Source organism: Dendrobates tinctorius, unplaced genomic scaffold, assembly GCF_039654945.1.
Source record: "Dendrobates tinctorius isolate UK_male_01 unplaced genomic scaffold, ASM3965494v1 ptg000326l, whole genome shotgun sequence".
In the NCBI taxonomy this organism is placed as follows: domain Eukaryota; kingdom Metazoa; phylum Chordata; class Amphibia; order Anura; family Dendrobatidae; genus Dendrobates; species Dendrobates tinctorius.
In genome coordinates this window covers 13,066,953-13,085,032 of record NW_027361993.1, presented here as the reverse complement: position 1 = coordinate 13,085,032, position 18,080 = coordinate 13,066,953, and the positions used below count along the sequence as shown (strand labels likewise).

Genomic DNA, 18,080 nt, shown 5'->3' with positions numbered 1-18,080 from the left:
GTTATAAATCCACAAGCATAAGTTGAGAGGGACTCCAAGAGCTACCATTTTCTTATGAAGTAAATTCGGATCAATGGTATTGAACGCTGAGCTAAAGTCAAAGAAAAGAATCCGGACATATGAGTGCAGTTCATCTGTATGATCCAAAATGTACTTCAGTGCCAGATTGACAGTGTCATATGGCAGAGAGTTCCATAGTCTCACTGCTCTTACAGTAAAGAATCCACGCCTGTGATTATGCTTAAACCTTCTTTCCTCCAGACGTAGAGGATGCCCCCTTGTCCCCGTCACAGGTCTAAGAGTAAAAAGATCATTAGAAAAGGTCTTTGTACTGTCCCTGCATATATTTATACATTGTAATAAGATCACCCCTAAGCCTTCGATTTTCCAAACTAAATAACCCCAAGTGAAATAACAAATGTTGATTTTGCAGACCCCTCAGTTCCCTAATAACTTTGGTCTCTCTTCTCTGCGCCTGCTCCAGTTCAGCTATGTCTTTCTGTCTTTCTTATACACCGGAGACCAGAACTGTACACAGTATTCTAAGTGTGGTCGCACTAGTGACTTATATTGAGGTAAAATTATGTTCTCCTCATGAGCATCTCTTTTAATGCATCCCATTATTTTTTTTGCCTTTGCAGCAGCTGCCTGACACTGGCCACTAAAAATGAGTTTGTCGTCCACCCATACACCCAGGTCTTTTTCAGTGACAGTTTGGCCCAGTGTTTTACAATTAAGCACATAATTATACATCTTGTTTGTTCTACCCAAGTACATGACCTTACATTTATCCCCATTAAAGCTCATTTGCCATTTATCAGCCCAAGCTTCTAGTTTACATAAATCCTCCTGTAATATAAAATTGTCCTCCTCTGTATTGATTACCCTGCAGAGTTTAGCGTCATCTGCAAATATTGAAATTCTACTCTCTATGTCCCCTACAAGGTCATTAATAAATATGTTAAAAAGAAGCGGGCCCAATACTGACCCCTGTGGTACCCCACTGCTAACCGTGAACCAGTCCGAGTATGCGCCATTAATAACCACCCTTTGTTTCCTATCCCTGAGACAGATTAAGATCCCACTTACACATATTTCCCCTATCCCCATTGTTCTCATTTTATGTATCAACCTTTTGTGTGGCACCGAATCAAAAGTTTTTGAAAAGTCCATGTACACCACATCCACTGCATTCCCTTGGTCCAGTCCGGAACTTACCTCTTCATAAAAGCTTATCAGATTAGTCTGACAGGAACGGTCCCTTGTAAACCCATGTTGATATTGGGTCATGAGGTTATTCTTCTTCAGATACTCCAGTATAGTATCTCTTAGAAAACCCTCCAAGATTTTACCCACAGGTGAGGTTAAACTTATTGGCCTATAATTTCCAAGTTCAGTTTTTGTCCCCTTTTTGAATATTGGCACCACATTTGCTATACGCCAATCCTGTGGTACAGACCCTGTTGTTATGGAATCTTTAAAGATTAAAAATAATGGTCTATCTATGACTGTACTTAATTCCTGCAGTACTCGGGGGTGTATCCCATCTGGACCCGGGGATTTGTCAATTTTAGTGATTTTTAGATGCCGCCGTACTTCCTGCTGGGTTAAACAGGTGACATTTAATGGACAGTTTTGATCACTGATCATGTTATCCGTCATGGGATTTTCTTGTGTAAATACTGTTGAAAAAAGTCATTTCGCATATTGGCTTTTTCCTCATCCTCATCCACCATTTCACCCAGACTATTTTTAAGGGGTTATTCCCATAATCCTAGTTCAAAATTGGCTGAATCAGTGATACATTAATAACATATTCTTAAATGGTATGGTGCCATAAAAGTAGGAAGTGAGAAGAAGATTTAAATTTAAAACATTTATATTTTTATTTATAAATAAGTAAAATACGTGATGTAAAAGACAAAACACAAAGGGGGAACGTCCAAATGCAGGGGGAGACTATGCCCAGCACTGGTTTATCAACTTATTGACATATCAGCACAATGTTGTAGGTATGTCTAAATTAATCCTAAATGTCATGATCCAGGACGGGGTTTCGCTTTGGCCCGTCCTGGTCTGATTGGGGGTTAATTATTCCGCCTCTCCCTGGCAGAGGGCGGCTATTTAATGCTCACTGGATCTAGGTCCGTGTCAGTTAAACTCCTGCCCTCGGCTGAGTTAGTTGACCTTGTGCGTACGTGTGCCTTGTGCCTGATATCTTGCTTGCTTGTTCGGTTTTGATTCAGTTCTGTCCCTGTTACGAGTTCTGCCTGTCCCTCTTGTACTGCGCTATCTCTCGTGTATGACTCTCTGCTTGTGACCCGACTTCTCTCTGCTCGTCCCCTTGGTACCGCGTTACCCTCTTGTGTATGACCTTTGGCTTTGTCTGACCTCCCGTCTGTTTACCCCTTCTGTACCTCGCTGTCTGTACTGTGTATGAACTTCGTTTTGCCTGACTCTGAGTTTGCCGTCTTCTGTGAAAGCAGGACGCTAAGCCCCGCCCCCTTGCAGTCACATGACCGTAGGTCCCGTGCCGGCTTGCTAAACTGCATCACTAAGGTCCTGTGCACATATACTTTCTAGCTATCCTGGTCCCCAGGGGTCCCTACAGTGCGGGTGAGTCCCTGCTCAGCGGAGGCTGTACGCCGGCACTGTCAGGATCCTGATATTATAACTGACCGATACCATTTTTTTTTTCTCTGCTTCCATTCTCCTGTGTGTGTGATGGATTCTATGCACGCTCTTTCTGAGCAGGTTAAACACCTGACCCAGATGTCTCAGAAACTCCTTGGAGAACAACGTGTCCTGGCTCAGTCTCAGCAGCTGATCGCTGACACTGTGCAGGGAGTTTTTCCATCGGGGGCTCGGGATATTACATTAGTTTCCCCTGAGTCTCCAGTGAAGTTACACATACCTTTTCTGGAAATAAAAGAGTTCAGAGTTTTCAAGGAGGGCTGTAAGCTTTTTTTTTCCTTAATACCACACTCTTCTGGGGATGAAAGTCAGAGAGTGGAGGTCATTATGTCTCTGTTAAGGGGAGCCCCCCAAGCTTGGGCTTTCTCCCTTCCGACCACGGCCCCTGAGCGTATGACGGTAGATGCATTTTTTAAGGCCCTGGGGCATATTTATGATGAGCCTGATCGCATGCGTATGGCTGAGGACATGGTGATGAATGTGTGCCAGGGAAAGCACTCTGCCGAGTGGTTTTGTACAGAATTCAGACGCTGGGCAGCGGAGGTCTGTTGGAATGATGCCGCCCTTCGGGGTTTGTTCCGTAGAGGCCTGTCTGAACATCTGAAAGACGCCTTGGCTCTCCACCCTCCGCCTGATTCCCTGGAGGAGGCTATGACACAGGCCGTCCGAATGGATCGCCGGCTACGGGCGAGGGGAGTGATGCAAAGTGAAAGACCATTATTCTCCCAAGGAAGGGGACTCAGTCCTATTTTGGAGAATTTTCCTGTTTGAATTCTGGGTGTCCTGGGGCGGATGAGACGATCCAGCGTTTGGGGGAGGTATGGCGAGAGGTCCAGAGTAATATTACGAAGGCCCAGGACAAGTTTAAATTTTTTGCGGACAAAAAACGATCCGCGGGACCGGTGTTTCAGATTGAGGATAAGGTATGGTTGTCCACCAAGAATATAAGACTCAAGGTCCCCTCTGCGAAGCTTGGACCCAAGTTTATCGGTCCTTATGAAATTACCGAGGCAGTTAACCCGGTGGCTTTTCGGTTGCGTCTCCCACCATCTCTGCGGATACCAAATGTTTTTCATAAGGCCCTTTTGAAACCTGTGAGGTCCGCTGGGGAGGGATCATTAGCTTCCCCAATTTCGGTTTTGGTAGACGGGCAGTCGGAGTCCGAGGTGGAACGAATTGTCGACTCCAGGTTGGTCCGTCGTGCCCTTCAATATCTGGTACATTGGAAAGGCTACGGTCCTGAAGAACGCTCGTGGGTTCCGGCTCGATCGGTTCATGCAGATCGGTTGGTCCGGGCCTTTCACGCCAAGTACCCTGAGAGACCTGGGGGTCCAGTGGCCCCCCATTGAGAGGAGGGTACTGTCATGATCCAGGATGGGGTTTCGCTTTGGCCCATCCTGGTCTGATTGGGGGTTAATTATTCCGCCTCTCCCTGGCAGAGGGCGGCTATTTAATGCTCACTGGATCTAGGTCCGGCGTCAGTTATACTCCTGCCCTCGGCTGAGTTAGTTGACCTTGTGCGTACGTGTGCCTTGTGCCTGATATCTTGCTTGCTTGTTCGGTTTTGATTCAGTTCTGTCCCTGTTACGAGTTCTGCCTGTCCCTCTTGTACTGCGCTACCTCTCGTGTACGACTCTTTGCTTGTGACCCGACTTCTCTCTGCTCGTTCCCTTGGTACCGCGTCGCCCTCTTGTGTATGACCTTTGGCTTTGTCTGACCTCCCGTCTGTTTACCCCTTCTGTACCTCGCTGTCCGTACTGTGAACGACCTCCGTTTTGCCTGACTCTGAGTTTGCTGTCTTCTGTGAAAGCAGGATGCTAAGCCCCGCCCCCTTGCAGTCACATGACCGTAGGTCCCATGCCGGCTTGCTAAACTGCATCACTAAGGTCCTGTGCACCTATACTTTCTAGCTATCCTGGTCCCCAGGGGTCCCTACAGTGCGGGTGAGTCCCTGCTCAGCGGAGGCTGTACGCCGGCGCTGTCAGGATCCTGATACTAAATTGATAAAAAGGAATGTAAATAAACAAGCTAAATAGCTAAAGTGCACAGTGCAAGTATATAGCAACAAGTACAGAGAATAAATGAAGTACAAAAAATATATCTTGGTGCCCTTACAGAAACAAACAAAGCGGTTATATTATGTTACCAGTAGTTCAAGACAATGTTTTCTATTCAATACTGGGGACTGAGCTCAGCACTAAACAATTGATATACCACCATGATAATGTGGAAAAAGGGAAAAGACACGCCCTCTTTTTATGAAGAAGCATCTGCGAAACGGCGCTCGTCGGGCATGGGGGAGCTGCCCCTGCGCACCATCCTCTGTGCAAAGTTGTGCGAAACTATCATCAGCAGCAGCCAGGTAATCTTTTAACATACTGTGCCTTTTCCCTTTTCCCACATTATCATGGTGGTATATCAATTGTTTAGTGCTGAGCTCATTCCCCAGTATTGAATAGCAAACATTGTCTCGCACTACTGGTGACATAATATAACCGCCTTGTTTATTTCTTTAAGGGAACCTAGATATATTTTTTGTACTTCATTTATTCTCTGTACTTGCTGCTATATGCTTGCGCTGTGCACTTTAGCTATTTTGCTTGTTTATTTATATTTCTTTCTATCAATTTATATTTAATTTAGACATACCTACAACATTGTGCTGATATGTCATCAAGTTGATAAACTAGTGTTGGGCATAGTCTCCCCCTGCATTTGGAGGTTCCCCCTTTGTGTTTTGTCTTTTACATCACGTATTTTACTTATTTATAAATAAAAATATATATGTTTTAAATTTAAATCTTCTTCTCACTTCCTTCTTTTATGGCACCATACCATTTAAGAATATGTTATAATATTTTTAAGGGGGCCAACACTATCATTTTTTAGCTTCTTACTATTTATGTAGTTAAAGAATATTTTGGGATTATTTTTACTTTCTCTGGCAATGAGTCTCACTGTCTCAATCTTTGCTGCCTTGATTTGCTTTTTACAGAATTTATTTAATTTTCTGTATTTATTTAATGCCTCATCACTCCCTACTTCCTTTAATTCTTTACATTCTTTCTTTTTGTCACCTATTGCTCCCCTTACAGCTCTATTTAACCATAGTAGTTTCCTCCTATTTCTAGCATGTTTATTCCCATACGGTATATATTGTGCACAGGTCCTATTCAGGATGCTAATAAACATCTCCCATTTTCTTTGTGTATTTTTATGTCTCAGGATATCGTCCCAGTTAATTGCACCAAGATCATCTCTCATCCTTTGGAAGTTTGCCTTCCTGAAGTTTAGTGTCCTTGTAACCCCTCTACTACACATCTTGTTAAAGGATACATGAAAACTTATTAATTTGTGATCACTATTACCCAAGTGACCCTCAACCCTTACATTTGATATGCGGTCTGGCCTGTTGGTTAATATTAGGTCTAGCAGTGCCCCCCCTCTTGTTGGGTCCTGAACCAGTTGTGACAGGTAATTGTCTCTCATAGTTGTCAGAAACCTATTACCTTTGCTGGAACTACAAGTTTCGGTTCCACAGTGTATTTCAGGGTAGTGGAAGTCCCCCATAACAATGACTTCTCCTTGAGTCGCAGCTTCATCTATTTGCTTTATGAGGATATTCTGCGTTGCTTCCATTATTTTTGGAGACTTATAACAAACCCCTATCAGTAATTTATTATTTTTCCCCCTCCCCTTATCTCCACCCACAGGGACTCTACATTTTCATTAGATTCATATATATTATCACGCAGGATGAGTTTTAAGGATGATTTTACATATAAACACACACCTCCCCCTCGTTTATTTGTACGGTCATTTCTGAACTGACTATAGCCCTGTAAATTAACCGCCCAGTCATGGCTCTCGTCCAGCCATGTCTCAAATATCCTCACCAAGTCATAATTATATTCCAACAAAATTAACTCCAATTCCTCCATTTTGTTGGCGAGGCTTCTGGCATTAGTATACATGCACTTTATGTATCTCTCTGTACCTCTATTCTTTCTTAAATTATTAACTGTTCTAACCCCACCCCCCATTTCATTATTTGTGCCCAGGTCTCTATCTGCACTGTCTTCCCCTCCTATAAAAGGAATACCCTCCCCCCAGTCCCTAGTCTAAACACTCCTCCAACCTTCTAGCCATTTTCTCCCCCAGCACAGCTGCACCCTCCCCACTGAGGTGCAGCCCGTCCCTAGCGTAGAACCTGTAGCCAACTGAGAAGTCGATCCAGTTCTCCAGGAACCCAAACCCCTCCTTCCTACACCAATTCCTGAGCCACTTATTAACCTCCCTAATCTCCCGTTGCCTCTCTGGCGTGGCACGTGGTACAGGCCTAATTCCCTGAAATCATCTTTAAGGACCTTCCACCTACCCCTAGCTTTGTCATTTGTGCCAAAGTCAACCATGACCGCTGGATCCTCACCAGCCCCTCCCAGTAATCTGTCAACCCGATCAGCGATGTGTCGGACTCGAGCGCCAGGTAGGCAGCACACCGTTCGACGATCCCTGTCTTTGTGACAGATTGCCCTATCTGTTCCCCTAATAAGTGAGTCCCCCACTACCAGCACCTGTCTGGCCTGCCCTGCTCTCCTATTTCCCCCCTTACTGGAGCAGACACTCCTCCGGCTTTCAGAGGACATGCCCTGCTGCAGCAGTGCTACTCCTTCACTGACACTCCCCTCCTCTGCTAACTTAGCAAACCTATTGAGGTGTGTCAGATCAGGACTAGCCTCCCTGCTGCTCTTCCCTCTACCCCGCCTTCTAACTGTCACCCAGCTAGCTGCTTCACTGTCCTGCAGCTCCAACCTAGCATCCCCCCCCTCATCTATCCCATTGAGTGTCTGCTCAGTGAGCAGAAGACTCCTTTCCATATTGTCTATGGATCTCAGTGTTGCCAGCTGCACATTCAGATCCAGTATCTGGGCTTCCAAATGCACAGCGTGCTAACATCTCGCACAGCAGTATGCATCCTCGACCAGCTGGTCAAGGATTTCATACATGCGGCAAGACGTACACTGGATGGCATTGGCAATAGCGGAGCACAACCTAATGGGGATTGCACCTGACAGAAAAGATAAGCCTTCTGCCCTCTGGCTCTGCTCCCATTGCACCAGAGCTGCGACCAACTGGTCTTTGGTTTTGTCGGCGTCGTCAATCTGGTTTGCCGTGCACAGGGCCCTAAGGGCGTTCTTCTTAAGCTGCTTATAATAAGATTCTTCCCTCGTAGCCATGGTTGCCAAATAAAAGATAGAATAGTAAAACAAAGAGAAGGGAGGGGGTAATCGGAAGTACACACAATTGTCTCCGGACTAATAAACTTTGAGTCCGTTCTCCAAAACTTTGCTGCAGGGTCCTCGGAATAACGGTGCAAGTCTTTAGTGAGAGAAATGATTGCTCAAACCAGATCACTAATGCTCTATGATCCCACCGCTCTGCCATCAAATGTCAGGGATAGGGGTATGTTGACCTTTGGCTGCACACGGCTATCACATGTGCAGGGGGGCTTATCTTAGTTATCCCACCGCTGCCGGCAATGTGATCAAAACAGCAAGCTAGTCTTGCCCTAACAATTTATCGCAGGGGCTTATTGTAGGTCTCCCACTGCTGCCACAATATGTCACGAACTGCAGCGATTTATGTATATCCCACTTTCCAGTTCCACTTTGGAACTTGCAGCTCTCCGGCACCCCCTTTACCCTCAAGTCAGTCAGGGAACTGCACCTAGGATAATTATTCGTCGGACGGGCCACTTGTTGTGCGCTGGCTATTAGGCAAGCTGCAGCGAGGGAATTTTAACTAGTCCTAGCTGCAGCCAGACAAATCAGCTCATAAAACCCCTCCCGTCACTGCCAGCGGTACCCACCAGCCCAGAACACACTTTGCCACCACCAGCTCCGATTTCTATATCAATATTACTCAATTAATAATTAATAAAGGGGTCAAAAGCCAACCCAAATTAGTAGCGTAATTAACTTTTAGGCACGTGAATTAATCATAGAGCATAGAGCCGAAACTAATAATTTTATATTTTACTCCCAAAAGACAGGCAGTGTTTACAGAAGATATAAAAGGCTTTTACAATATGAGACAAATATGTCCAATGCGTCTACAAATAAAAGGGGATTAAGAGAAGAAATAAAACTCACGTATTGCTTAGATCATCTTAGACAGAACCATGCTGGTAGGAGGAGCCAGACATCACAATGCATTGAGGTCTGGTTGCAGCAGTTTCCTAGGCTAGAATGAGGGCTGTCCTGTGTGAAAGTGACTTATACCCCTGGGCTTGTGACATCACTAAAGGGGCTGATTTTTCCAGCTCCCTCCCGTAGCTCAGAGTTACAGATCTGGTTCTGAAAACTTATAATAGTCATATCTCGCAGAGGGTATCGCGTATAGAAACGCACATAGTATCATCTTATTCAGCTTGTCGCTGGCGTTCATTCAAAACCAAGCACGACGCATCGGGCTGCCCTGGCTGCGCAGGAATCCACTTCTCGGATTCCGTTGAAGCTAGAACAGGGAAAAACACAGGCTAAATAGTCCTGTCAAACGCTCAAAATATGTAGTTTTCACTCCTCTAGCACAACCTCACATCGTTTTATGACTAAATGATTAGATTCTCATTATTGTCTATGGGAAGTCCTCATATGGTGGAAGACAAAGGGGCTCCCTGCTGTGAGGAGGGAAATCCTTCACTGGTATCTCAGGTTGCAGTGAGTGTGTGTGCAGGCTGAGGGGGAAGGAAGCAAGGGGGGTGTACAGTGTCAGGCTGTGAGTGAGTAGAAATTTGCAGGCATGGGGGAAAGGAAGGAGGGTCAAGCCCTCACAACTGGCATAGCAGAGTTCAGTATGTGAATAGAAGAGTCTGGAATGTTCCAAAAAATGGGATAATAGGAAAAACCAAACATGATACTTTACATTATCGTTACACTGTATACTTAAAATCCCAAGTCTTGATACACCGACTTGGCGCTCTCCCCAAGGAGAAACTTCACCCCTTAGATTCTACATATTCTAACACAGAGAACCTTTATGTTTGCATTCTGCAGGCACCAATCTATAGTGAAAGGAAGCAATGCTCTACCCCCAATGGACAGATTATTAAAGTTCCTGGTGGACAGCTCTGCGGACTCTGGAGAGATTGTGCAATGTGCCAACTGTGACCTGGAGAGCAAAACGCAGGTATTAAAAATTATAAGAAGCATCAGTAATAGCTAGAGACAGCCTGGGGTAAAGGAGATGTCTGTAATCACATGGCCAGTGCATTAATTGTCCTGCTGTTTTGAGTATACAGCTCCTAGACAGACCTATGTATCTATATGTTACATGCTTTGCTTCTTGCCAACCCCTTAAGCACTACTTAGCTCATTCATTCAGGTCAGTATTTTTCACAAACTTCATGTTATGTCTTTCTGAAAACTTCAGAGCTATATTTTCTTTAAAAAAAATCAGAGATTGCAGATTGTGAGAGACAAATAGGGAGGAGATACTGGCTACAACAATGAGAGGTGTGAGAGCAGTGTCACAGGGGATGCCCACTAATCCTAGAGCTTGCAGCCCTGTCATACAAAGAAGGTGTTGAAAATAAGTGTCAGTGCAGAATTTTCTTTCATTGTTTGTGTGAAATATGTTGAGCGAGGGGAGGAAGGTCAATTTATGGTCACTCTTAGGGTTTCAGTCTGCTGGCAGTTGAGAGGGAACCTTATAGAACAGACAAGCTTGTTATACCTTAATATGTTTCAATGAGAATAATCACTTCCTCCCTGATCAATTAGTAGTATTGTGTTTTATTACAGCCACAGGGTTTTGTATCCATATTATGTATTGCTCGTGGAATAAGGCACAATACTAATCAATCAGTGAGGGGAGGAATGGCCTGTCATTCTTTTCTCCGTTGGGGTGCAATACTATAATCGATGAAAAGATCGAAGTTACTTGTGAAGTGCTAATGTGGGCCTCATAGTATTATGGAGAGTAGGAGCCAGGTTCCTGCAGCTGCACATCAGGAAACCAGAGCCTTGCATCCTGCGGTCTCCCATTCTTTTCCAACCTCTCAGGAACCTGCACAGCAATCTCAGCGTCACAGGCGCTCTGCTCAGACCAGTTCTGTAGGACTAGTTGTTGCTGCCACCTCTAGGTCCACAATAGCAGCGCAGGCTGCCCTGCAGCAAGTCACTCCAGTGGCTAAGTCCTCTCGTCACGCTACTGGGCATGCTCACAAGACAATTTCCCATTGGAGATCGGGAGTCTCGTGCTCAGGTCCTTCTGATCTGATTGGTCCATCCCAGAGATATGGAAGGTCCCGCACGGCTATAAAAGGTCCGCATAGCCGCTCGGCCATGCGCTAGTGTAGTCTCTAATTGCTACTGTGTGAATGATGATGGATGCATGAACCTGTGAATGACTCATTAAGATCCCCTCCCTCTGATATTACGTGTGTGGATAGGGACTTAGCCTTAGAGTTAGCGCCAGTCAGTGGCATGCTACAAGCCACAGTGCTCATCTCCACAGAGCTAGCGTCCGACAGTGCGCCCCTCCTGGGCATTGTCGTATAGAGGCTGAGTCAGTTGCTGCGCTGTGGTCAGCAGCACTTGTGGGCGTCTGCGGTAGCAACGCCGCACGCACGGTAGGTCTAGACGGACACCGACCCTGTGTCTTGGGCCCAAGTCCTGTCACCATATACCGTGCGTGCACACCGCTGAGACCTGTGAGGTCAACAGGCTCGGCATTTATGTTTATGCCTTAAGGCGACTCTGTGAATATAACAGAGTACACCCAGTGCACACCGGGTGACGTTCAACCCTTGTGCGATATACCGCCATATTGTGCGTATGCCATTATATAGCAGCAGTTTAACACCTCTGCACAGTGGACCCCGGGCGGCGAACGCACTTTCTATTATTTTATATTTAGTGCGTTCCGCCGTCCCTAACAGGAGCAGTACCAATCCATTTCCTCTTCTACTATTTTGGTTGAATCACAATGGCAGCACTATGGGAACTACAATTATAGGAGCTATGAGGATTTTTATAAGGTTTGCACTATAGGTAACATTCTGAAGATAGCCTTATGGGCACCACTCTGAGGCTTGTGTCATGGGCATCACTAAGGCTTGCATTATGGGCAGCACTCTTAGGCTAGCCATTTGGTTAGCACTATAATAGGACTCTGAGGCTAGTACGCCCGTCCTGGGCATTGTCGTATAGCGGCTGAGTCAGTTGCCGCGCTGCGGTCAGCAGCACTTGTGGGCGTCCGCGGTAGCGACGCCGCACGCACGGTAGGTCTAGATGGACACCGACCCTGTGTCTTGGGCCCGAGTCCTGTGATCATTCGTGCACACCGCTGAGACCTGTGAGGTCAACAGGCTCGGCATTTATGTTTATGCCTTAAGGTGACTCTGTGAATATAACAGAGTACGCCCAGTGCACACCGGGTGACGTTTAACCCGTGTGCGATATACCGCCATATTGTGCGTCTGCCACTGTATAGCAGCAGTTTAACACCTCTGCACCGTGGACCCTGGGCAGCGAACGCACTTTCTATTATTTTATATTTAGTGCGTTCCGCCGTCCCTAACATTACACTAGCGACAGGGTCTTGATAGTAATGGCGGACCTGCAGCAGCTACAGCGGTACATTCGGCAGCTGGAGAGCAGGTTGGTGGCTATTGAGAGCTCCACCTCAGCTGCGAATGCTACAGTGGTCGCTGCTCAGGCAGTCGCAGAGGCTGTCTCACGCGTGTCCACACCCACGCCTATGCCGACAATAACCCGCCTCCCGTTTCCCGATAAGTTTTCCGGTGACAGCACCGCCTGCAGGGGTTTCGTGAGCTAGTGCTCTATCCAGCTGGAGTTACTGGCCACGCGATATCCCACAGAGCGGGCAAAGGTGGGGTTTATTGTTTCTCTCCTATCAGGCAGGGCGTTAGAGTGGGCTGCGCCATTGTGGGAGCGTGATGACCCCGTGGTTCAGGGCGCTGCTCAGTTCCTCACGGCTCTGAAGCCGGTCTTTTTGGGACCACGGATCACGCACGACACCTCTCTTCAATTATTGGCCCTAACACAGGGGTCTCTCTCGGTCAGCCATTATGCCGTCCGATTCCGGACATTGGCTTCCGAACTGGAGTGGCCTGATAAAGCACTCATCCTGGTGTTTTGGAGAGGGTTAGCGGAGCATGTCAAAGATGCCCTAGCAACCAGAGAGGTCCCCACAAGTTTGGAGGAGTTGATTGCCATCTCCACCCGCATTGATCTCCGGTTTACGGAGCGCGGGCTGGAACGTGCGCAATCCAGACGAAGGGTTAATTTGGCTCTCACCTTCTCCGAGCCACTAAGATTTCCTGCTCAGGAGCTTACACCTTCTGAACCTATGGAGGTGCCTCGCGCCAGCCCCAAGCCACGTCTGACGCGAAGCTTCGCACGCTGTTACCAGTGCCGGCAGTTTGGTCACTCAGCTAGCACGTGTCCTCTGCAGTCGAAAAAACGATCACGTCCAGTGGTCATAGGTGGTGGTTTAACTAATATGAAAACCTTTTCCCCAAAACCAGTATTCCGAGGGACATTAGATAGCGGTGCTTCCACGTGGGAGGTAGAGGTCACGGTGGACTCCGGGGCAGAAGGAAACTTCATGTCCTCATCCTTTGCCCAAAAGTACGCTATTCCGCTGGTACTACTGCCTCGTCCCTTGACTATCAGGGTGGTTGACGGTGCGCCTTTACCATCCCAAGTTACACAGCAGACAGCACCTCTTGGTTTCTCAATCTCACCCTCTCACCACGAGACATTGTCCCTGTTCATTTTGCCAGATGGCATCGACCAGGTGCTTCTCGGACTTCCGTGGCTCCATTACCATTCCCCTCATATAGATTGGTCTTCAAGGAGTATACTGGGTTGGAGCAAGGACTGTGAGGGAAGGTGCATGAGGGGCAGTGTTCAAGTAGCATCCACGGAGGTGCCCGCGGATCTTTCCGCGCTCCCTGGACACTACCGACAGTACGCGGACGTCTTCTCCAAAAAATCAGCAGAGACGCTTCCGCCGTACCGTCCTTACGATAGCCCGATAGACCTATTGCCAGGTGCGGAGCCTCCTAGAGGACTCGTGTACCCTCTATCTCTCCCGGAGGCAGAGGCCATGTCACAATATATCCGGGAGAACCTGGCAAGAGGATTTATCACAAAATCGGTGTCGCCGGCTGGTGCAGGGTTCTTCTTCGTGCAGAAGAAGATTGGGGAGTTGCTCCCCTGCATTGACTACAGAGGTCTCAACGCCATTACCGTAAAAAACAAATACCCTCTTCCTTTGATCTCTGAGTTGTTTGACAGGTTGCGAGGGGCCCGAATCTTTACGAAATTAGATCTACGGGGGCCGTACAACCTGATCCGCATACGCGAAGGAGACTAGTGGAAGACAGCCTTTAATACCAGGGATGGCCACTATGAGTACCTGGTCATGCCCTTCGGCCTCTGTAATGCACCTGCTGTCTTCCAGGACTTCGTAAATGACGTCTTTCGCGATATGCTTTCCACCTCGGTGGTGGTCTATCTGGATGACATTCTCATCTTTTCTCCAGATTTGACCTCTCACCGGAGAGATGTCTGCAAAGTCTTCGACCGTTTGTGGCGAATTCTCTCTTCGCCAAGCTGGAGAAGTGCCAGTTTGAGCAGGAGTCCTTGCCGTTCCTGGGCTATATCATCTCGGCCCAGGGGTTGGCTATGGATCCTGCCAAATTTCAAGCGGTAATGGACTAGCAGGAGCCCCATTCTCTAAAAGCGGTGCAGCGCTTTTTGTGGTTCGTTAACTATTACCGCCAGTTCATTCCCCACTTCTCCACGTTGGTAGCTCCTTTGGTCGCTCTCACCAAGAAAGGAGCCTATCCAAAGGTTTGGTCAGAGCAGGTCTCCACGGCCTTTTCATCCCTGAAAACCCATTTTGCTGGTGCTCCCATCCTTAACCGTCCCGATGTGGATAAACCCTTTATCCTAGAGGTAGATGCCTCGTCCGTTGGTGCAGGAGCAGTCCTTTTCCAGAAGGATGCTCAAGGTCGGAAGCATCCCTGCTTCTTCTTCTCAAAGACCTTCTCACCGGCGGAGAGAAACTACTCCATCGGGGACAGGGAGTTGCTGGCCATGAAATTGGCCTTTTCTGAGTGGAGACATCTCCTGGAGGGAGCCCGGTTTCCCTTTCAGGTGTACACTGACCATAAAAACCTTGTCTATTTGCAAACGGCCCAGCGCTTGAACTCTCGTCAAGCTAGGTGGTCGCCCTTCTTCTCCCGCTTCACCTTGCATTACCTGTCTGGAGAGAAGAACGTCCATGCGGATGCTCTTTCTTGCTCAGTGGTCTCAGCGGAGGAAGAGGAGGCTGAGCCTCAGCTAATTGTCCCCACGGAGAGCCTGAGGACCGTGGCTCCTGTCGCTCTTGAGGCAGTTCCGCCGGGCAAGACCTTTGTCCCTCCTCGCCTGCGGCCGGAGGTCCTCTCGTGGGCACACGTGTTCAGGGTGGGTGGTCACTTTGGCATTAAGCAGACCACAGAACTGACAAGGTCTTATTGGTGGCCGCACATGGCTCGGGACACTAAAGAGTACATTCAAGCATGCATCTCTTGTGCTCGGAACAGGTCCTCTAGGCAGAGGCCGGCTGGGTTACTGTATCCCTTGCCGGTGGCAGACAGACCCTAGGAGATGGTCGGCATGGACTTTGTGGTCGGCCTGCCCAAATCTGGTGGCAGCACGGTCACCGATCATTTCTCTAAAATGGTGCATCTGGTGCCACTCGCGCGGCTGCCTTCCGCTTGTGGTCTCCCCGCACTGGTCATAAAGCATGTATTTCGTTTGTACGGTATGCCAGACAAAATAGTCAGTGACCGAGGTCCCCAGTTTGCGTCTCAATTTTGGAGGGAGCTCTGCAGTCTACTCAGTATCGAGCTCAATTTGTCCTCCGCATATCATCCCGAGACGAACGGGTTGGTTGAGAGAGCCAATCAAACTCTGGTCACATACCTGCGACATATTGTCCCTGCCAGGCAGGATGACTGGGCATCCTTACTACAATGGGCTGAATTTGCCCTGAATAACGCAGTGGCTGATTCCACTGGTCAGACGCCGTTCCTTCTCAATTACGGCCAGCATCCGCGCGTCCCTGTTCCGATGCCAGTGTCTTCCACTGATTCCAGGGTGGCAGACTGGGCAGTGGAGGCTCGCGACATTTGGGATCACACCCAGGATGCTATTCGAGCCTCTAAAGAGAGAATGAGAGTGTCAGCCGACACACATCGGCGTCCCACTCCAACTTTTGCCCCTGGCGACTTGGTGTGGCTCTCTGCGCGTAATATCAAGCTGCGGGCCGAGTCCTTCAAGTTCGCTCCATGATTCATTGGTCCCTTCAAGGTCCTTGAGCGCATCAGCTCAGTGGTCTACCGTCTGGCTCTTCCACCACACTTAGCCATCTCTGACGTCTTCCACATGTCCCTTCTCAAGCGTGTTCACATGGCTCGGTTTTACGAGTCATCTGCCGGGACATCAGACCAGTCCTCGGATGAGTTTGAGGTCAACGCCATTGTGGGACGCAGGATTGTGCGTGGCAAAAATTTTTATTTGGTGGACTGGAAGGGTCATGGTCCGGAGGCTCGGACCTGGGAGCCAGTGGAGAACATCCACGCCCCGCTCCTGATCGCGGCTTTTGAGCGTGCCGAGGGGGCCCTAGGAGGGGGGGTAATGTTAGGCGTGGGTTCCTGCAGCTGCACAGCGGGAATCCAGAGCCTTGCATCCTGCGGTCTCCCATTCTTCTCCGACAGCTCAGGAGCCTGCACAGCAATCTCAGCGTCGCAGGCGCTCTGCTCAGACCAGCTCTGTGGGACTGGTTGTTGCTGCCACCTCTGGGTCAGCAATAGCAGCACAGGCTGCCCTGCAGCAAACCACTCCAATGGCACGTGCTCAGGTCCTATTCCTGATCTGATTGGTCCATCTCAGAGATATGGAAGGTCCCGCACGGCTATAAAAGGTCCGCATGGCCGCTCGGCCATGGGCTAGTGTAGTCTCTAATTGCTTCTGTGTGAATGATGATGGATGCATGAACCTACGAATAACTCATTAAGATCCCCTCCCTCTGATATTACGTGTGTGGATAGGGACTTAGCCTTAGAGTCAGCGCCAGTCAGTGGCATGCTACAAGCCACAGTGCTCATCTCCACAGAGCTAGCGTCCGACAGTGCGCCCCTCCTGGGCATTGTCGTATAGCGGCTGAGTCAGTTGCTGTGCTGTGGTCAGCAGCACTTGTGGGCATCCGCGGTAGCAACGCCGCACGCACGGTAGGTCTAGACGGACACCGACCCTGTGTCTTGGGCCCAAGTCCTGTCACCATATACCGTGCGTGCACACCGCTGAGACCTGTGAGGTCAACAGGCTCGGCATTTATGTTTATGCCTTAAAGCGACTCTGTGAATATAACAGAGTACACCCAGTGCACACCGGGTGACGTCCAACCCGTGTGCGATATACCGCCATATTGTGCATCTGCCATTATATAGTCGCAGTTTAACACCTCTGCACAGTGGACCCCGGGCGGAAAACGCACTTTCTATTTTTTTATATTTAGTGCGTTCCGCTGTCCCTAACAGGAGCAGTACCAATCCATTTCCTCTTCTACTATTTTGGTTGAATCACAATGGCAGCACTATGGGAACTACAATTATAGGTGCTATGAGGATTTTTATAAGGTTTGCACTATAGGTAACATTCTGAGGATAGCCTTATGGGCACCACTCTGAGGCTTGTGTCATGGGCATCACTAAGGCTTGCATTATGGGCAGCACTCTTAGGCTAGCCATATGGTTAGCACTATAATAGGACTCTGAGGCTAGTACTATGGGCACCACTCTGAAGTTTGCCCTTTGGACACTACTAACACTCTGGAAACTAGCCTCAGGCTATGGTACCATTCTGAGGCTAGCACTATGCGCTCCACTTCAGCATTATGGAACTACTGTGAGGCTAGCACTATGGGGACTACTTTGAGGTTATAAGGGTAACACTATGGGCACCAATCAGATACTATCACTATGAGCACCACTTTGAGGCTATCCTTATGAGCACTACTCCTAGGCTAGCACTATGTAGTCACGAATGACTTGAGAATCTGATCAGGAGTGGTCTACAAGATGCAAATGGAAAAGACAGTTGTAAGGAGGTGACAGGGTCTGTCAGGTGTCCCCCCCTGTGGATACTGTACACCTGTCTTATGTGCGGCACCCTGTTGTTTGCTAATGTTAGTGTAATGTGCTGTATTGTTTATGTACTGTATTGTGATGTATTTAATATGTGTAGAAGTAGGGATAGTGTAGAGGTTAGTATAGGAAAATAGTTGGGTTAGATTAGTGGGGCACA

At 48.1% G+C, this 18,080-nt stretch overlaps 1 protein-coding gene across 1 annotated transcript in view; it reads left to right on the top strand.

The window, feature by feature from the left end:
- The window catches only part of RNF207 (ring finger protein 207), a 152,829-nt gene that overhangs the window by 38,160 nt on the left and 96,589 nt on the right, over nt 1-18,080 (top strand). The window contains exon 2 of the mRNA XM_073561684.1: nt 9,750-9,882. Coding sequence (XP_073417785.1) covers nt 9,750-9,882 — 133 coding nt within the window. The remainder of the gene's footprint in view (nt 1-9,749; nt 9,883-18,080) is intronic.